At 38.9% G+C, this 17,115-nt stretch overlaps 1 protein-coding gene across 2 annotated transcripts in view; it reads left to right on the top strand.

Moving 5' to 3' along the window:
• LOC114025979 (coronin-2A-like) overlaps positions 1-17,115 on the top strand; it is a 159,734-nt gene that overhangs the window by 85,986 nt on the left and 56,633 nt on the right. For both annotated transcript variants that reach the window (XM_027839530.1, XM_027839529.1), the window contains exon 2: positions 15,734-15,934. In XM_027839530.1, the coding sequence (XP_027695331.1) occupies positions 15,734-15,934 (201 nt within the window). The remainder of the gene's footprint in view (positions 1-15,733; positions 15,935-17,115) is intronic.

Below are 17,115 nucleotides of genomic sequence, written 5' to 3'. Positions count from 1 at the left end.
TGAATTATTAATATTTTTTTATCTCTTTGATTTATGCAACATGTTTCACACTTAAATCCAATGAACACTTATTAAGCACCTGCTATGTTCAGGGTACTGTGCCAAGTACTAGGGAAATAAAGACCAAAATGACAAAATTCCTCCCTTCAAAGAGGAATATCCAAGTGGAGAAGGTCAGCTAATAGCAAAATACAAAGAGAGTTCAGGAAAGAGATTAGGTCTAGATCCAAGGATATGAAGAGTTTAGTTACTTGAGTTATTTTACAGAACTGATGATCCAGTTAGCAGCTCCACCACCTATGTATCAGTGTACCTATGTGTGGTAAGTTATGGCCAGGTCTATCCCCATTGTGAAGGAGAGGTCAAGCCCTGGGGAGCAAATAGGATTTCAAGGTGGAAGTCCCAAGGCTGTGGTGTAGACAAAATCCCTAGGCTGTGGAGCACGTAGGATTACCAACCACATCCAAGTATGGGGATGCAGCCACATAGGCAGCTGGAGTATAAAGGTTTCTTTGTTTTATGCTTTGCATTGGTGATATGGTCCCTGGCATCCCCCTGACCCTATAAAAAGTCACCATGCAGGCAACTTCCTGCTTTCTTAGACCAGGAGGATTCTGTGATTCATGTTGACAACATGTGCCCCCTTCAAGTTCTGTTTCCACAGGAAAAAAAAAAAGGGAAGACAAGAAAAGTTGTTGGTGTTCAACTGAACCAGTTGAACTGAAACCAACTGCCAATATGTATCCTTGCCTTGTGTTTGACAAATGTACAAGCTAAATATTCATTCATAAACCCCCTTGCTGATATTGGCTTAGTCCTCTGTGCCAGCCTATTACCTGAGGCTATGAGAGCCTGTCTTCCCACAGCCCCTCCAATATTGACAGTTGCCATTTTTTGACATCTTCCTCAATTTGCAAGGTGTGAGGTAAAACCTTAGACTTGTTCTAATTTGCATTTCTCTTTTTATTAATTATTTGTGACATGTCTTCAAATGAGTATTGAGTTTTCAGTTCTTTTGAAAATCGTTCCTATCTTTTGACCACTCACCTATTGAGGAGCAATTTTTTGTTCTGTCCCATTCATCAATAATGCCTTCAGGGCTCTGATAGTTGGGGGTTAGGTTAAGAGAAGGGTGCTTTGGTCTAATCCCAGGCCCGCAAATATCAATGGAAATAACTACTACTCTTAAAAAAAAGAAAATAATTTCAACAATCATGTCCATGTCTCTCCCATCCTCAAAAACCCTTCATTTCATCCATCCATCCATCCATCCATCCATCCATCCATCCATTCCTTCTAGCTTTATCCCATATCTCTTCTTCCTTTTGTGGCTAAACTCCTTGAGAAAGTTGTTTATAATAGGTGCCTCTACTTCTTTTCCTCTCACTGTCTTTGTAACTCTCTAAGGTCGGGCTTCCAAACTTATCATTCAACTGAAACTGTTCTCTCCAAAATTAAAAATGGTCACATAATTTCCAAATCCAAAAATCTTTTCTCAAATCTCATCCTTCTTGGTCTCTCTGTAGAACTTTGACACTGTTGATCACCCTCTTCTCCATGATACTTTCTTCCCTCTAAGTTTTTAGGACAGTACTCTTTCCTGGTTCTCCTCCTCACTATCTCACTTCTTTCCAGTCTTCTTTTTTGGTTCTTCATCTAGGTCATGCCTACTAACCATGGATGTCTCACAGAGCTCTATCCGGGGCCCCCTTCTCTTCTCTTTATACTATTTCACTTGGTGCTCTTATCAGCCACCATGGATTCAATTTTCTAGGCTGATGATTCTCAGATTCACTCATCCAGTCTTAACCTCTCTGCTGACTCCTACTCTCATTTCCCAACTGCCTTTTGGATGTCTAGAACTGCATGTCCTCTACACATCTCAAAATCAACATGTCCTAAACTGAACTCATTATCTTCCTCCCAAAACCTTCCCCTCTTGCTAACTTCCCTGTTATTTTTGAAGGTGTCATCATCTTTCCAGCAACTGAGGTTCAAGGTTCAAGTAACTGAGGTTCATTAGCTCCTCACTCTTACCTCCTATATCCAATCTGTTGCCAAGGCCTGTTCATTTTACTTTTGTAATATCTCTTGTATACACCCCCTTCTCTCCACCATCTTGGTACAGGCTCCCATCATCTCATGCCTGAACTATTATCTCTAGAGCCTGCTGGTTGGTATCCCTGCATTTAGTCTCTTCCCACATCAGTCCATCCTCCACTCAGCTGTCAGTGATCTTCCTAAAGGGCATATCCTACTATACCATTCCCCACCCCCATTTAATAAACTCCAGTGGCTCCCTATTATCTCCAGGATCAAATATAAAATCTTCTATTTGGCCTTTTATAACCTGCCCACCACCACTGCATTTCCAGTCTCCTTAGAGCTTACACCTTACCATGTTGTTTGTAATCCGGTGACCCTGGCCTCCTTTCGGTTCCACACTATCTTCCAATTCTGGGCATTTTTACCGACTGTCCTGCAAGTCTGGCTTGTTCTCCCTCTTCATAGCCCCCTCCTGGCTTCCTTCAAGCCTCAACTAAAATCCCACCTTCTGCTACTGGAAGCCTTCACCCATTAAGGTGACTTCCCTCTGTTGATTATTTCTAATTTATCCTGTATATAATTTGTACATAGCTATTTCATGTTGTCTTCCCCCCCCCCCCCCCATTAGACTGGGAGCTCCTTGATAGCACGAACTGTCTTCTGCCTTTCTTTGTATCTCCAGCACTTAGGACAGAGCCTGGAAAATAGTAGGTGCTTAACAAAAGTTTATTAACTGACTGACAGGAGGGTGTGTGTCACAAGTCTAAATGCATGGAAGCGGGAGGGAACATAAGAGGCTGGAAGGAGCTTTAGTCATCATCTTGTATAACTCCTTCATTGTATTAATTTTTGAATGGCGTTCATGGATTTTGTTTTTACATCACAGTAATTTCAGAATATTCTGCTCCTTGTCCTTTCTTTCTCTAGAACTGAACCCTCTCTTATAACAGAAAAAAAAAATACAGCAAAAAGAGTTGATAAAATGACCGCATCTTACAATATATGCAACATTCTTTGCTTGTAGTCCCCCATCTCTCTATTCTGAGGCCAAAGCTATATTTTATTATCTGTGTTCTGGAACCAAGAATGGTTCCTACTTAGAGCTCAGCCTCCTTTTACTTTTCATTTCATTCACTTTAGAGTAGTCATCGTGTATGTTGTTCTTCTGGATCCGCTTACAAATCTTCCCATGTTTCTGTGAACTCATATTTCTCAATTCTGACCATATAATGAACACTCTATATAGCTTGTATGTACATGATTTTTTCTGTTTTGTCTCCTCCATTAGAAATGAGCTCCTTGAGGTCAGGAACTGTTTTTACCTTTCTGGGTATCCCTATCACTCCACAGGGTGTATGACTTATGAGTAGTAAATGCTTGTTGACTGACTTACTGGTAATATCACATTGTATTCATATGTAAGAAAGGCAGCATAGCATAGTGGAAAGAGAATTGGCCTCAAAGTCAGGAAGAACTCAGTTCAAGACCCAAATAGGACACTTAATGGCTGTGTAATCTCAGTGATCTAGGCAACTAAGCCTATAGATTGCAGAGAAGATGCAAACCTGCTTTGGTGGTAAGCGTTTCTTCCCCTGGGAGTTTTTATATCACTGAAATCATAGGTCCAGATCCTATCTCTGTCCTCCATCCATTTACCACAGTTTCAGCACTCTCTATTTGAAGTGTAGTCACAATGTTTCTGCTTCTTAACTCTCATAAAAGTGCTACTTTTTAAAAAAGAAATTTAATTTTTAAATATTTTACTATATTTTGTTGTTCAGTCATTTCAGTCATGTCTGACTCTTCATGACCCCATTTGGGGTTTTGTTGGCAAAGATACTGGAGTGGTTTGCCATTTCCTTCTCCAACTTATTTTAGAGATGAGGAAACTGAGGCAAAGAGGGTGACATGACTTGCTCAGGATCACACAGCTAGTTATTGTCTGAGGCAAGATTTGAGGTCCTCCTGTATGACTTTAAGTGAGGGAAAACCTTACCTACCAAAATAGCCCATTTCATTTTTGGATAGCCATTTTAGGAATTTCTTGTTATATCAAGCCTAACTCTGATAGTTTCTATCCATTGTACCTTATTCTGTCCTCTGACACCAAGTTGAATAAGTCATTTCTTCTTCCACATGACAGACCTTCAAATACTTGAAGACAACTATCATGTGCTCCCTATGCCTCTTTTTCTCTGAGGAAAACAGCCCTTCTCCTTTTCATGGATTCTCGATTGGCATGGACTTCAGTACCTTCACCTTCCTAGTCATTTTTCTATGAACACTCCTCAACTTGCTAATGTCCTCATCTGATCAAGAAAGACTTCAGTGGGAGTATCACCTTCTGCCTTCTGGACACTCTAGCCTTCTTAATGGAGCCTAACGTCACAGCAGCTTTTTTTGGGTGCCATATTGTACTGTTAACTAATATGGAGCTCACAGTATCCCCAAATCCTCAGATCTTTTTCAGATGAACTGCTTTCTCCCCGTGGTTCCCCCATATCATATTTACAAAGTTCTTTTTTTAAACTCAACTGTAAGACTTTATTTTTTCCTTATTAAATTCCATCTGCATACTCCACTAATATTCTCATCATGGCAAGAGGATGTGAGGAAAGCCTCTGTGGAATTTATGGGAGGACATGAGTAAAAGTCCCAAAAGATGGCAGGCATGGAAGAGTTGCAGTCTTCATCATTGGAGGGAATGTCCACATGGATGAGAACACTGATCCATCTGAGTGTTTAGGATTTGGCTCAAGAGTCCTTGCCTGTCCAGATCTTTTTGAATTCAGGTTCTATTGTCATTCATCTACACATTTGATAAGCCTACCCACCCACGCCTGTATCCAGATCACTAATAAAAATATCAAACAGCTATATAAAAAAAATATAAAACACAAATCCCTGGGGCAATCCACTAGTTGAAAGTCAAACAAAAAAAACAAGGATTTATTAAGCACCTACTATGTTCCAGGCACTATGATAAGTGCTGGAAAGTGGTTCAAACCTGAGAAGATAAGAGTTTGAGTATCAATCCTACCTCTTAGTAGCCTAAAGAATATGGGCAGGCACTTGAAAATCTCTGAGCCTCAGTTTCCTCAATTTATAACAGGGGAAAGATAATATTCATATAACCTCATAGAGCTGTTATGAGGAAAACATTTTATCTACTATAAAGTTTGATAGAAATATGAACTATTTTTATTTTTACTAGTTGAGAATTCATTCAATATAGCAGATACAAAGATATAGATTATCCATAAATTTGAAACCATGGTGGGAAAGCTATAGATTTTTTTTTTTTAGGCAATTGGGATTAAGTGACTTGCCCAGAGTCACACAGCTAGTGTCAAGTGTGTGGTCTGAGGCCGAATTTGAACTCAGGTCCTCCTGACTTCAGGGCTGGTGCTCTATCCACTGCGCCACCTAGCTGCCCCTGAAAGCTATAGATTTTTAAGAGAAAGGAGGGAATTCAATTTTGAGGAAAAATATGTATTATGCTTTTTAAATCTCCTTTTGTTAGTTTAAGGACATTGAACACATATTACACAGACTACAATAAGGTAAACAGAAAGAACAACTACAAAACAATGAAAAATGAATGTTGTAAAATTATAAAGAACAAGCATGGCTTCAAGAAGGAGAAATGAGGAGGCACAAATGAGAAGGCACCTCCATGCTATTCCTTTGCAAAGTCCAAGGGTGTGGAACATTGCATATATTTTGAGAATTTGTCAATGAATTGATTGGTTTTGCTAGAAATTTTTCCTCTTTTTCTTTAAAAAAAAAACCTCTTTATTATATGGTATAGCTCTTTGGGAGGGGGGAGAGAATATTGGGAAACATCCCAGTGGCATAAAAAATCAAAGATATTGATAAAATATTTTTTATAAAATAAGTATTACACATAACTTGGCTTACTCCTAAAATGGTCATGTTGGGTATTTGTATTTTTTGTAGCCATAATTTATTCAGATAATTACACATTTACTAATTTAATTGAATTATAACGCTAAATTTTTAAGAATCAAGCATTTTTTGCCAGTTTCTGAGAAATACAAAAGTATTTGAGCACTGAAGAAATGTTTAGAGTTAGAATGAAACAAAGAATGATAAACTCACTGACCATTACAGCAGAAAGGAACCACAGAGATCAGCTAATCCATTCTTCTCACTTTATACACGAGGAAAATGAAACTCTGACAAAGGTATCCACTTTCTTAAGCTAGTGTATAGCAGCCAGTTGCTAGTATATGACATATCTAAGACTAGAATCCAGAAAGTCACCAAACTTTTCTTAACCTAATGGCCTCAACGTGTGTAACAAATAGAATAAATGCTCATTTTCAGAAATGGACATTAGGGGGAAATGGCAAACCCTCAGATATATTGAATCAACTTTTGGCAGATGAGGTTTTGTCTAATTGGCCTCATTTCCTGAGTAATCAATATCAGTAGCTCCTGCTTACTTGGATCCTTCATTTAGATTATCGTAGGCTTCTGAGAGCTAAAGGGTTGCTGAGATTGAGACAATCTCATGTCTATTCTTGCAGATGTCAGGATTTTGTTTTGTTTTGTTTTTCCTAGATGTAAAATGTTTCCAAATAGGCAAGTTCATTTTTTTTTTCACATTCTGGAGAAAATGGAAAAAGAACCTGAAGACATAAGAAAATTGGATTGATTTCCTCATATTATCATGAGGTCATAGGGTTAGAGTTGGAAGAGGCATTATGAGACATCTAGTCATAAGATCATACATTCATAAATCTCAGAGACCATCTAGTGTAATCCTTCCTGTTTCATTCATAAGGAAACAGAGTCTTAGGTTAAGTGACTTGCCTAGGCTGTAATTACCAAAGCCAAGAAGATTTGAACCCAAACCATTTCAGTCTAAATCCTATGCTTTTTTCACCACTCTGTGTTGCCTCCTAAGAGACTATCACACACAACAAGGCCTTGACCCCATGTCCCATGTGCCATGAGAAGTATCACTGACAAAAACTCAGACTTCATTCCTAAATCAAGTTTCCTAAATGTCTTCTGAGTTTCAAGACAGTTTAAAGTACTTTTTCGTGACGGGGCTGTGATTTGCCTACGATAGAGTCGATGCTAGAGCTCCGATTGGGACTGAGGCCCCTTTGGGGGCTCTGTTCGTGACACTGCACCAAGCTGTTGCCATTCATCGACAACATGAGTACTGTAGGGTGTGTGAGGTCACCAGGCCGCCAGGCATTTGCTCACTATAAATAATAATGGGAGGGGGACAGCAGAGAGCCAGCTTCAGAGTCAAGAAAAACCAGGATCTCTGTTTCATCATCTGGAAGATGAGATTGTTGAACTAATCGAATTCTAAGTTTCCTTACAGCTTACAGTTTCCTCATCTGTAAATTGGGGGTAATAACAGTAATATTTACCTCACAGGGTTGTTGTGAGCAATCAGTAAGATAATACATTTAAAGGCTTTGTAAACCTTAAAATATTTATGTAAATGCTAGCTGTTATTATTAGAAAATTTATAATCCTTTGTGGCTATGAGACCTTGAGTTTCTATGATTCTATACAATCTATTTGGGAGGGACAGAACTAACACACTTAAAACAATATGGAATACTTTTTTTTCCTTTGTGCTAAAGCACTTGGAAAAATTGAGAGGTGTGTGGAGGGACAGACATGAGGACCGCTTTGTGCACAAAAGCAGAAACCAGAAACTCTGTCAAGTCAAAGCTTTGAGAGTAATCTTTATATTTGTCTCTATACTTAAACTCTATTTAGTTTGTTTCAGAAAGCCTAGTATTCAATGAATCTGTGACCTCACAGGATCACGCATTTAGAGCTGGAAGGGAGCTTAGAGGCCATTAAGTCCACTCCACCCCCAACTTTACAAATGAGGAAACTGAGGCACAAACAACTTGCTTAGGGTCACACAGCTAGTAGACTTCTCAGGCAGGATTTGAGTCCAAGTCTTTGTGACTCCAAGACCAGTGAGTGCCATATCTCTACCACATCTCATCCATTTTGATCTTCCCTCCAGTGATACGGGATATAACCCATCCGTGCTTGCCCATCCCACGTGACTCTGATCCTCGTCCTCCCATAATTCCACCACAGGGACTACACAAAGCATGTAGCGAGCGTGCTCAACATGTACAGGAAATGAAACTGATTCTACATTAGACATTAAATATATTGCTTAAGACATAAGCCCGAATAATTTTGAATGGCATGATAGGGTGTAATTAAACACTACCTTGGGTTGCTAGAGTTCACAAAAGGGGGACAATCAGTAACTGCTGGAGTAACCAGGGAAAATTTCATTAGTGATCAGGACTTGATTTGGATCTTCAAGGGCAGGTAGGATACAGATGTGCAGAGAGAAGGGAAGGAGAGAGGCCATTCCAAGTGGGAAGAATGAAATCATAGATCTCCAGCTGGAAGGGAGTTAAGAGGCCTGTTTAGTTCGACCTCTTTATTTCACAGATGATACAACAGGTACGGGCAAGTTAAGTGATTTGCCCAAGATCTGTAAGGGACAGAGGAAGGATCGGAACCCAGGTCTTCATTATCCAAAGTGAGGGCTCTTCCTAGCACACCAAACTGCCTTCCTAAAACTTAACTATAGGCCACAATCTGGTGTGTTTGTAGGTCAGTGAGGAGAAAGGCTTGACGAGAGTAGAAGGTAAATGATGAGGAGTAGTGAGAGCTAAGGTTGGCTCTGAAGAGTAGGGCCAGGTTTGGGCTTTGAAAACAGAGGAGGTTAAATGTGAACTAGGAAATGGGGAGCCAGTGAAGGATTTTTTTTAATGCTGAAAGCAATATTTAAGAAAAATTAATCTGGCAGTCATATAAAGGATGAATTGGAGTAGAAGAATGGAACATAGAGGATCTTGCTAGGGGTCATTGCAATACTTTAAGCACTCTCAGATCAGGGCTCTTTCCACCATACTGCTACCTACCCTAGAATGATTATGAGTAAGCCCTTCAGATGATCTAACCTTCCAAAGTTCACTGTGCCAACTTGATTTCCCTAAGTGTACACTGTGGAAGTTTACCTGAAGCTAACCAAGATGTGGCGATCAACCAACCAACGAGCATTTATTAAGTATTAACTGTATGCTGTACACTGTTAATAGCAAAGGACTGAAGTGAAAGTGAAAGAATAAGGACAAAAGTGAGATAATCCTTGCCTTCATGAAATTTGTAGTTTAATGGGAGAGACAATGTATACATATTTAGGAGTATAGATGAGCTGTAGATGTAGATATAGAGGTAGGTGTAGATGTAGATGTAGACAGATGTGAATATGGATATAGAAATAGATGTATGATGTAGATATAGATATATAATATATGATGCAGATATATGATCTATAATATATGCTATTGATATCTGAGTCTCCTATGAGGAACCCCAGCTTAGCCTCTGTAGTAAGCAGCAGTGATCAAAAGGAAGGTAGAGTGCTAAGGTCATAGAATCTGAGTTTCTGAGTTAGAAAATAGCTCAGAGGTCACGTAGTCCAATGCATTTCTGAGCAGGAACCAATCACTGCACCTTACCCCTCCACACACAGAAACACTGTCCTTAATAAGTGATCATCCAGCCTCCACTTGAAGACCTTCATTGATGGGGATCTCGCTACCTTCCAAAGTAGCCCATTCACCACTACCCACTGTTTTAAATTTTGCCCTCTGTAGGCAAGCAAGAAAAATCTATTTTTTCCCACCTGCCACTCCTTTAAGTACTTGAAAATAATAATCATTCCTGCCCCTAAGTCATCTCTCATCCAGGCCAAATATTGCTGGTTCCTTCCTTGGATCTAGAGATCTTTTTACACCATTTCCTAATCCCCCTATTATCCTATTTAGACTCTTCTCCAGGCTTTCCTCTTTGGCCAGAAATTTGTCTGAGGATGGTGATTGTTGTTCCCTATGATCAAAGAGGACCAAAATGACATCACTATGTCAGGGTCAATGTACAGTGTGTCCAACTGTGGTTGATCACAGGTCAGGCACAAATAATCCATTTGAAAATTTGGAATGGAGATGTCTCTAAATTTGCTCATCTCACATTTCTTTTGAGCCGACTGATGGCTGCTGTTGACTCAGTCCATCACTGATGATGCAAAACATAAGAGAATGTGTGGAGTGACTGGCTCATTGGCTCAATGCATTTGGCTCCCTGCCACATGATATCATCTGGTTGGCACTAAAATGGGCTGGCTTGTATGATGAGGACGTATACTAATGGTACCCAGTATTTCACAAGAGTGGATACTTTCTCCAAATCCTTCACCTCTTAGTAGAAGGTCTTCATGAGTTTCTGTGGCCTTCTTGCTAGTGGATATAAAATGGACCTCTTCGTATTTAATTGGGCTGGTCCACGGTCCATCGCCAGGCTCATGCCCAAAGTCTTTCCAGCTTGGTGTGACCAATGAGAGCTTATATTCATTCCACTGGCATTGTCTTTGAAAATCCAAGGGAATCTCTAAACTATAATGCTGTATTAAATTGTGGTTTTAGGGGCTGATTATATGTGAATTTTATGAAAGTCACTCATAAGTAGAATTGTGGCTAATTATTGTTATTAAAAATAATAATAGCTGATATTTTGTAAACACCATAAGATTTACAAAGCATTTTATAAACATTAACTTGTTTGAGCCTTAAAATCATGTAAGGTATCATTAGACTCATTTTATAAATAAAGAAACTGAGGCTCAGAGAGGCTAAGTGAGAATCAGCATGGTGTAGTGGAAAAAGTGCTACCTTTTCAGCAGGGGATTTTAAGGTTTGGGTGGGGGGGAGGGGATCGAGTACCTCTTTGGCAGTCTGGTGAAGCCCATGGACCCTATTCTCAGAATAATGATGTTAAATGCTTAACATAAAATATGTAGTATTACAAAGGAAACCAATTCTATTGAAACATAGTTATCAAAATATTTTTAAAAGGGAGGGGCACATATGCCAGGTTAAGAATCCCTGCTTTGTCAAAATCTTATAAAAGTGAATGTTGAAAACTAAAAATCAATCAATTAATTAAAGGGGAAAAAAAAAGAATCCCTGCTTTGGAGCTATGGGAGATCTGAGTTTGGTCCTTACTCATGTGATTCTGTCATGTCTCATTTGTGTGACCTTGGGCAAGTCACTTAACCTTTTTAAAGGGTCTCCTTTACCTCATCTCTAAAATGAAGGAGTTGGACTCATTTCTAGTTCTTCCCAACTCTAAAGTTGATTCTATGATCCCATGTCTTGGCCCTAGTCATATTGCTAGTGTGAAATACGAGGTTTAAACACTGGTCTTTCCTGACAACAAGGTCCAGCATTCTTGCTACACCATATACTTGCCATGTGGCCAGTGGGGAAAACTTAATGGAAACGAATGAGGTCATGTTTCAAATTAAAGTACCAATAGGTGTGTTGCCCAGGGAGCTCTGAGTGGAGCTTGCTACAGCACTGCCTTTTGAGTATTTCAGTTACTTGCCTCAGGCAACCTGATTGCTTGTCCAGACAGTAACCATGCAAGCTCTCCAAAAAATAATCATGCATTTCTGGGAGTCTTAAGACAAAGTCAGCCTCAGACTAACCCATTGCTTTGTAAATATGATTTAACCCCTTGGATCTGAAAATGTTGTCAGGGTTACAAAAAAAAAATGACATCAGCTTGAATGACAGCTGCCTATTCTGAAGGAGAGCCAAACATAACTGCAGAGGGGAGATGAATCTGCCATTTGCTCCACTCATCCAAAATGATTTTGCTCCAGTCAGCATCCATGTCTTTATCCAGGAGGCTATGAAACAAAATTGCATGGATCCTAGGAATTTTTCTTAATGAGCAGGTTTTGGGCCATTACATATCAAAGGGTTTGGCTGTTGTTGAAAGCAACAATGCTTTTTTCACTTAATAAATGTTGAATCCAGTTTTGTTATTGAACTTCTGAAACCATTTATTCTGAAAATCTGGAAGGTGTCGTCAACTAGGGTAGTCTTTCGCACATGTCTAATATTTAGGAAGTTGGCTGAGAATGGAAATAACATAAGAATTGGCCTTTCTTCCTGTTGTAGTTTAAAGCATATTGAGAAGCCAGTAGAAGAATTACTTCTTGGATTTGCCTGTAATAGTCAAACTCATACTCAGAACCAGTAGGTATTAATGACGCAAAGGGTGCCATCAAAGGCATGGGAAAATAGGTGTAACCCAGAACAACTCACTGGGAGCAGACCTGTTTGAGCATGTGGGAAGTTAAGCCTAGTGTGACCGAGTAGAAACCATGGCAGCTAACTCCATTTGAAGCCACATACATTCCAAGTTCACTTCATCTAGAAGGAAACAACACCAGAGTTGGTTCTAGCTAGTGGATATCCTCCTGATCTCAGAAGTGAGACCAAGTGGAGTGGAATACCAGGTCCTTGAGGGCAAGCATTATTTTATTTTTGTCTTTGTGTCGCCAGCACCTATCATAGCCCCTATTACGTAGTGTTCAATAGATTTTTCTTGAGTGACACAATATGGTGGGGATAGGTGTAAATTTCAGGGAAGAGGCTATACCAGAATTGACTCTGAATTTTATTAATCCTGGGGTCAGAATGATACTGCTCAGAGCATTTTTTAAAATAGAAAGAGCATTTCAAAAACATGCCCAACCTTTCCATTGTCTGTTGCATTGTAGTCTTTGGTTAGGAGTAAAAGAACTGTTACTAGATGACATAAGAGTGTTTTTTAGAGGAAGTTGAGTGGTAGTCACACACAAAAAAGTGCATGTGTACATTTTCCTTAATAAGGGTCTCAATTGCATACAGGAAATGCCTTGTCATAGGAGAATACAGTCCATAAACAATCACTTACTAATAAAACATCAACACCGTGTCCTACAGAGTTAAATAAGACTCATGTCCTACTTATCTGGCCAAGGAAGTATTGAATACACATGAGATAATGTCAGCAGAGAGCTTTGGCCTCCATTCAAGGACAGGATCTGGACCAAATGTTAAGCCTGGCATGCTCTTATTGATGGCAATTATTACTATAACAGGTAAAACATTGTAGCAAACATCATTACAAAAGAAAGTTTCTATGGAGCAAAGCCATTTCTATGTCCCCAGTAAATGGTCTATATAAAGAGTGTTTGACTGCTTATAGAGAATAATTCTATCCTATGAATGCTTTCTCTGGCATTGTCCAGAACTTTTAATGAAAGCACCTAACTGTGTGTGGTTTACCTGCCAGGCAACAAGAAGAGAAGAGAAATGAGCTGTAACTATATAAGTCTTTTGTTCTGCCAGCCAGGTACCTACAAGTCCTATAGATACAAAACAAAAACTCCTAAGATTGTTTTTTCCTCCCATTTCCACTAATTAGGTGACCATTTTCCTTTTTTTTCAGATACAAACCTTTAAATCATTTTTTAACTCTTCTCCATCCTTTATCTCTTCTTCTTTATCATCTTTTTGAAAATGTCTCTTAGATTTGCCCCCTCCTTTCAATGTTGATTGTTTAAATAATGGTAATCAATTTCCCTCTGTCCTCTCCTATTCAGATGTATAGTGCTCCAAAACAGAGGAAAAATAAGCAAATGCAAGCATAATTGTTGTTATTGTTACTATTAATAAGGTTATTAATAGTAATATTAATAAATATAGTTATTTGGAGCACTTAAAGTTTATGAAGTATTTTATAACCATTATCACATATGAGACTCCCAGCAACCCTGAGAAATAGGAGCTGCAGGTATTATTATCCTAATTGACAAATAAGGAAACTGAGGATCAAAGAAATTGAGTTACTTGTCCATGGTCACACAGCTGTTAAGTGTTAGAGGTGGGATTTGAATTTAGGTCTTTACTCCAAGTCCATCAAGCTATCTACTATTGCTGCTCTGCTCAACTACTCATCAACTGGATACAGATTATATATGTGCAGTCATGTAAAACATTTCATTAGCCACATTGCAAAAGAAAACACAGACCAAAAACAAACAAAAAACAAAACCAACAACAGCAAGAAAAATAAAGTTTAAAAAAGTATGCTTTGCTCTGGTTCTGTTCACTTCACTTTACATCAGTTCATGTAAATCTTTTCAGGTTTTTCTGAAAGCATCCTGTTCATTATTTCTTTTTTTTTTCTTTTTTTTTTTCTTGCTTTCTGGTGAGGCAGTCAGGGCTAAGTGACTTGCCTGAGGTCACACATCTAGTAAGTGTCAAATGTCCGGAGCCACATTTGAACTCAGGTCCTCCTGACTCCAAGGCCGGAGCTCTATCCACTGCGCCGCCTAGCTGCCTCTGCTCATTATTTCTTATAGCACAATAGTATTCCATCATAATCATATACCACAATTTGTTCAGCCATTCCCCAGTTGATGGGCAGCCCCTCAATTTCCTAAGACAGCTGCTATAAATATTTCTGTATATATAGGTCCTTTTCTTTTCCTTTGATTTCTTTGGTATACAGACCTACTAGTGGTATTGCTGGGTCAAAGGGTATGCACAATTTATAGTCCTTTGGGCATAGTTCCAAATTTCTTTTCAAAATGATTGGATCATTTCACAACTCCATCAACAATGCATCAGTGTCCCAATTTTGCCACATCCCCTCCAACATTTATCATTTTTCTTTTCTGTCATATTAGCCAATCTGATAGGTGTGAGGTGGTACCTCAGCATTGTTTTAATTTGTATTTCTCTAATCAGCAGTGATTTAGAACATATTTTCTATGACTATAGATAGCTTTGATTTCTTCTTCTGAAAACTACCTGTTTATATCCTTTGACCATTTATAAATTGGGGAATGACTTGTATACTTATAAATTTGACTCAGTTCTCTATATATTTGAGAAATGAGACCTTTATCAGAGAAACTTGCTGTAAAAATGTTTTCCTAGTTTTTTTTTCGTTTTTTTTTTTGTTGTTTTTTTTTGCTTTCCTTCTAATCTTGACTACATTGGGATTTTTGGTGCAAAGACTTTTTAATTGGATGTAATCAAAATTGTCCATTTTGCATCCTATAATATTTTCTGTCTCTTGTTTGGTCATAAATTCTTCCCTTCTACATAGATCTGACAGGTAAACAATTCCATGCTCCTCTAATTTGCTTATGATATCACCCTTTATGTCTATTTCATTTATCCATTTTGACCTTATCTTGGTATACAGTATGAGATGTTGATCTATGCCTATTTTCTGCCAACCTGCTTTCCAGTTTTCCCAGCAATTTTTGACAGATGTTGAGTTCTTGTCCCAAAAGCTTGGATGTTTGCATTTATCAAACACTAGATTACTATGGCTAGGTCACCTTCCTTCGCATTTTTTTCATTGATTCTCTTGATATTCTTGACCTTTTGTTCTTCCAGATGAATCTTGTTATTATTCTTTCTAGCTCTATAATTCTTTGATAGTTTGATTAGTATGGCATTGAATAAGTAAATTAATATAGGCAGAATTGTCATTTTTATTATATTGGCTCAGCCTACCCATGAACAATTAATATTTCTCCAATCATTTAGATCTGTCTTTATTATGTTAAAAGTATCTTGTAATTGTATTCATATAGTTCCTGGGTTTGTCTTGACAGGTAGACTCCCAAGTATTTTATATTGTCTTCAGTTATTTTAAATGGAATCTCTCTTTCTATCTGTGCCACTGCATTTAAAAAAAAGAGTCCACATGAGATTTTCATTTGGTCTTCCTTCTCTGGCAGATGTCATGGCACCCTCAGTATCGAAGCTCAAAGTTCCGCCATGTCTTTGGCAAACCCGCCAGCAAAGAGAACTGCTATGACTGTGTGCCCATCACCAGGAGCGTCCATGATAACCACTTCTGTGCTGTTAACCCCCACTTCATTGCCGTCGTGACAGAATGTGCTGGAGGGGGTGCCTTCCTCGTCATTCCAATACATCAGGTAACAAGGCCCATCAATCATATCAGTGGTTGAGGCCACAACATTATGAACATACTGTGCCCTGGCCCTCATCTGTCACCCTGAGTCAAATTTTTTCCTCTAGCTCAGGCTCCATTTAAGCCCTCTCCATGTCCTAAGCCAGTTTATAATGACTTGTTATCCCTCTTCTCAGGCAGCTCTACCCTTCCCCTTCTAAGGGTACCTTTCATCTATTCGGTATATATCATGAATAATTTATATACTGTCTCCTCCACCAGAATGTAAGGCCCTTAATGGCAGACTGTTCAAGCCTTTCTTTTATCTCTAGTGTTTAGCACATAGCTAGCACCTAATCAATGCTTGCTAATTGATTGACCCATACTCCGTCTGGGGATAGCACACTGGAGATCATTTTCTCTCTCTCTCTCTCTCTCTGTTCATATAGGGGTAGCTTGATATACACAGTGGGAAATTCCATGGTTTAGAACAGTGGAGTCAAACTCAAATAGAAACAGGGGTTATTTATCCACACATAAGGATCCTTAATGACCACATATTGACTTTGTTTTAAGATGTAATATTATCTCTGTTTTATTACATTTTTATTTATTTTGTCAAATATTTGCCAATTGCATTTTAATCTGGTTTGGGCTGCAACCAGGGATGTTTCCAACTGATGTGGTCCACAGACCTCGTGTTTGATGCCTCTGCTTTAGAACATGACAAACATCATAGAGATTGAATTGAGTTATGGGCTATTCTGTCCAGGGTTCTCTTGCCATCATAAGTTCCAGGAGAGATGATCTATCAGGGCATGGTTGTTCTCCCTGCTCTCATGCTCAAAGATTAGGTGTACTCCCAGCTTCTTTTAGTAGTCATGGGATAGTTCTGCCCTTCAGAAGTTTATCTAAACCCTAATAATAGTCATGGAGAAGCAAAATATAGAAGTGCAGAGTGAGCCAGCTTTGAAGTCACATCAGCATTTTGGTCCTGCTACTGTGTGACCCTAAGCAAGTCACTTAAAACTCTCAGTGCCCCCAGGCAATTCTGCAAGGCACAACTTTGCAAAGCAAGTGTTGACCTTTATTGGTAGAGGGAGTCTACTCAACTAGAATCCCAGTAGTACTGAAATAACAGGTCTGGTCCAAATAATAATAGTTATATTCTCTAAAGTGCTCTTCCTATAACAATGCTGGGATGTA

Source organism: Vombatus ursinus, unplaced genomic scaffold (genome assembly GCF_900497805.2).
Source record: "Vombatus ursinus unplaced genomic scaffold, bare-nosed wombat genome assembly UNPS02014832.1, whole genome shotgun sequence".
In the NCBI taxonomy this organism is placed as follows: Eukaryota; Metazoa; Chordata; class Mammalia; order Diprotodontia; family Vombatidae; genus Vombatus; species Vombatus ursinus.
Note: the sequence above shows the minus strand (reverse complement) of the source record. Positions and strands in the feature narration are given on the sequence as shown.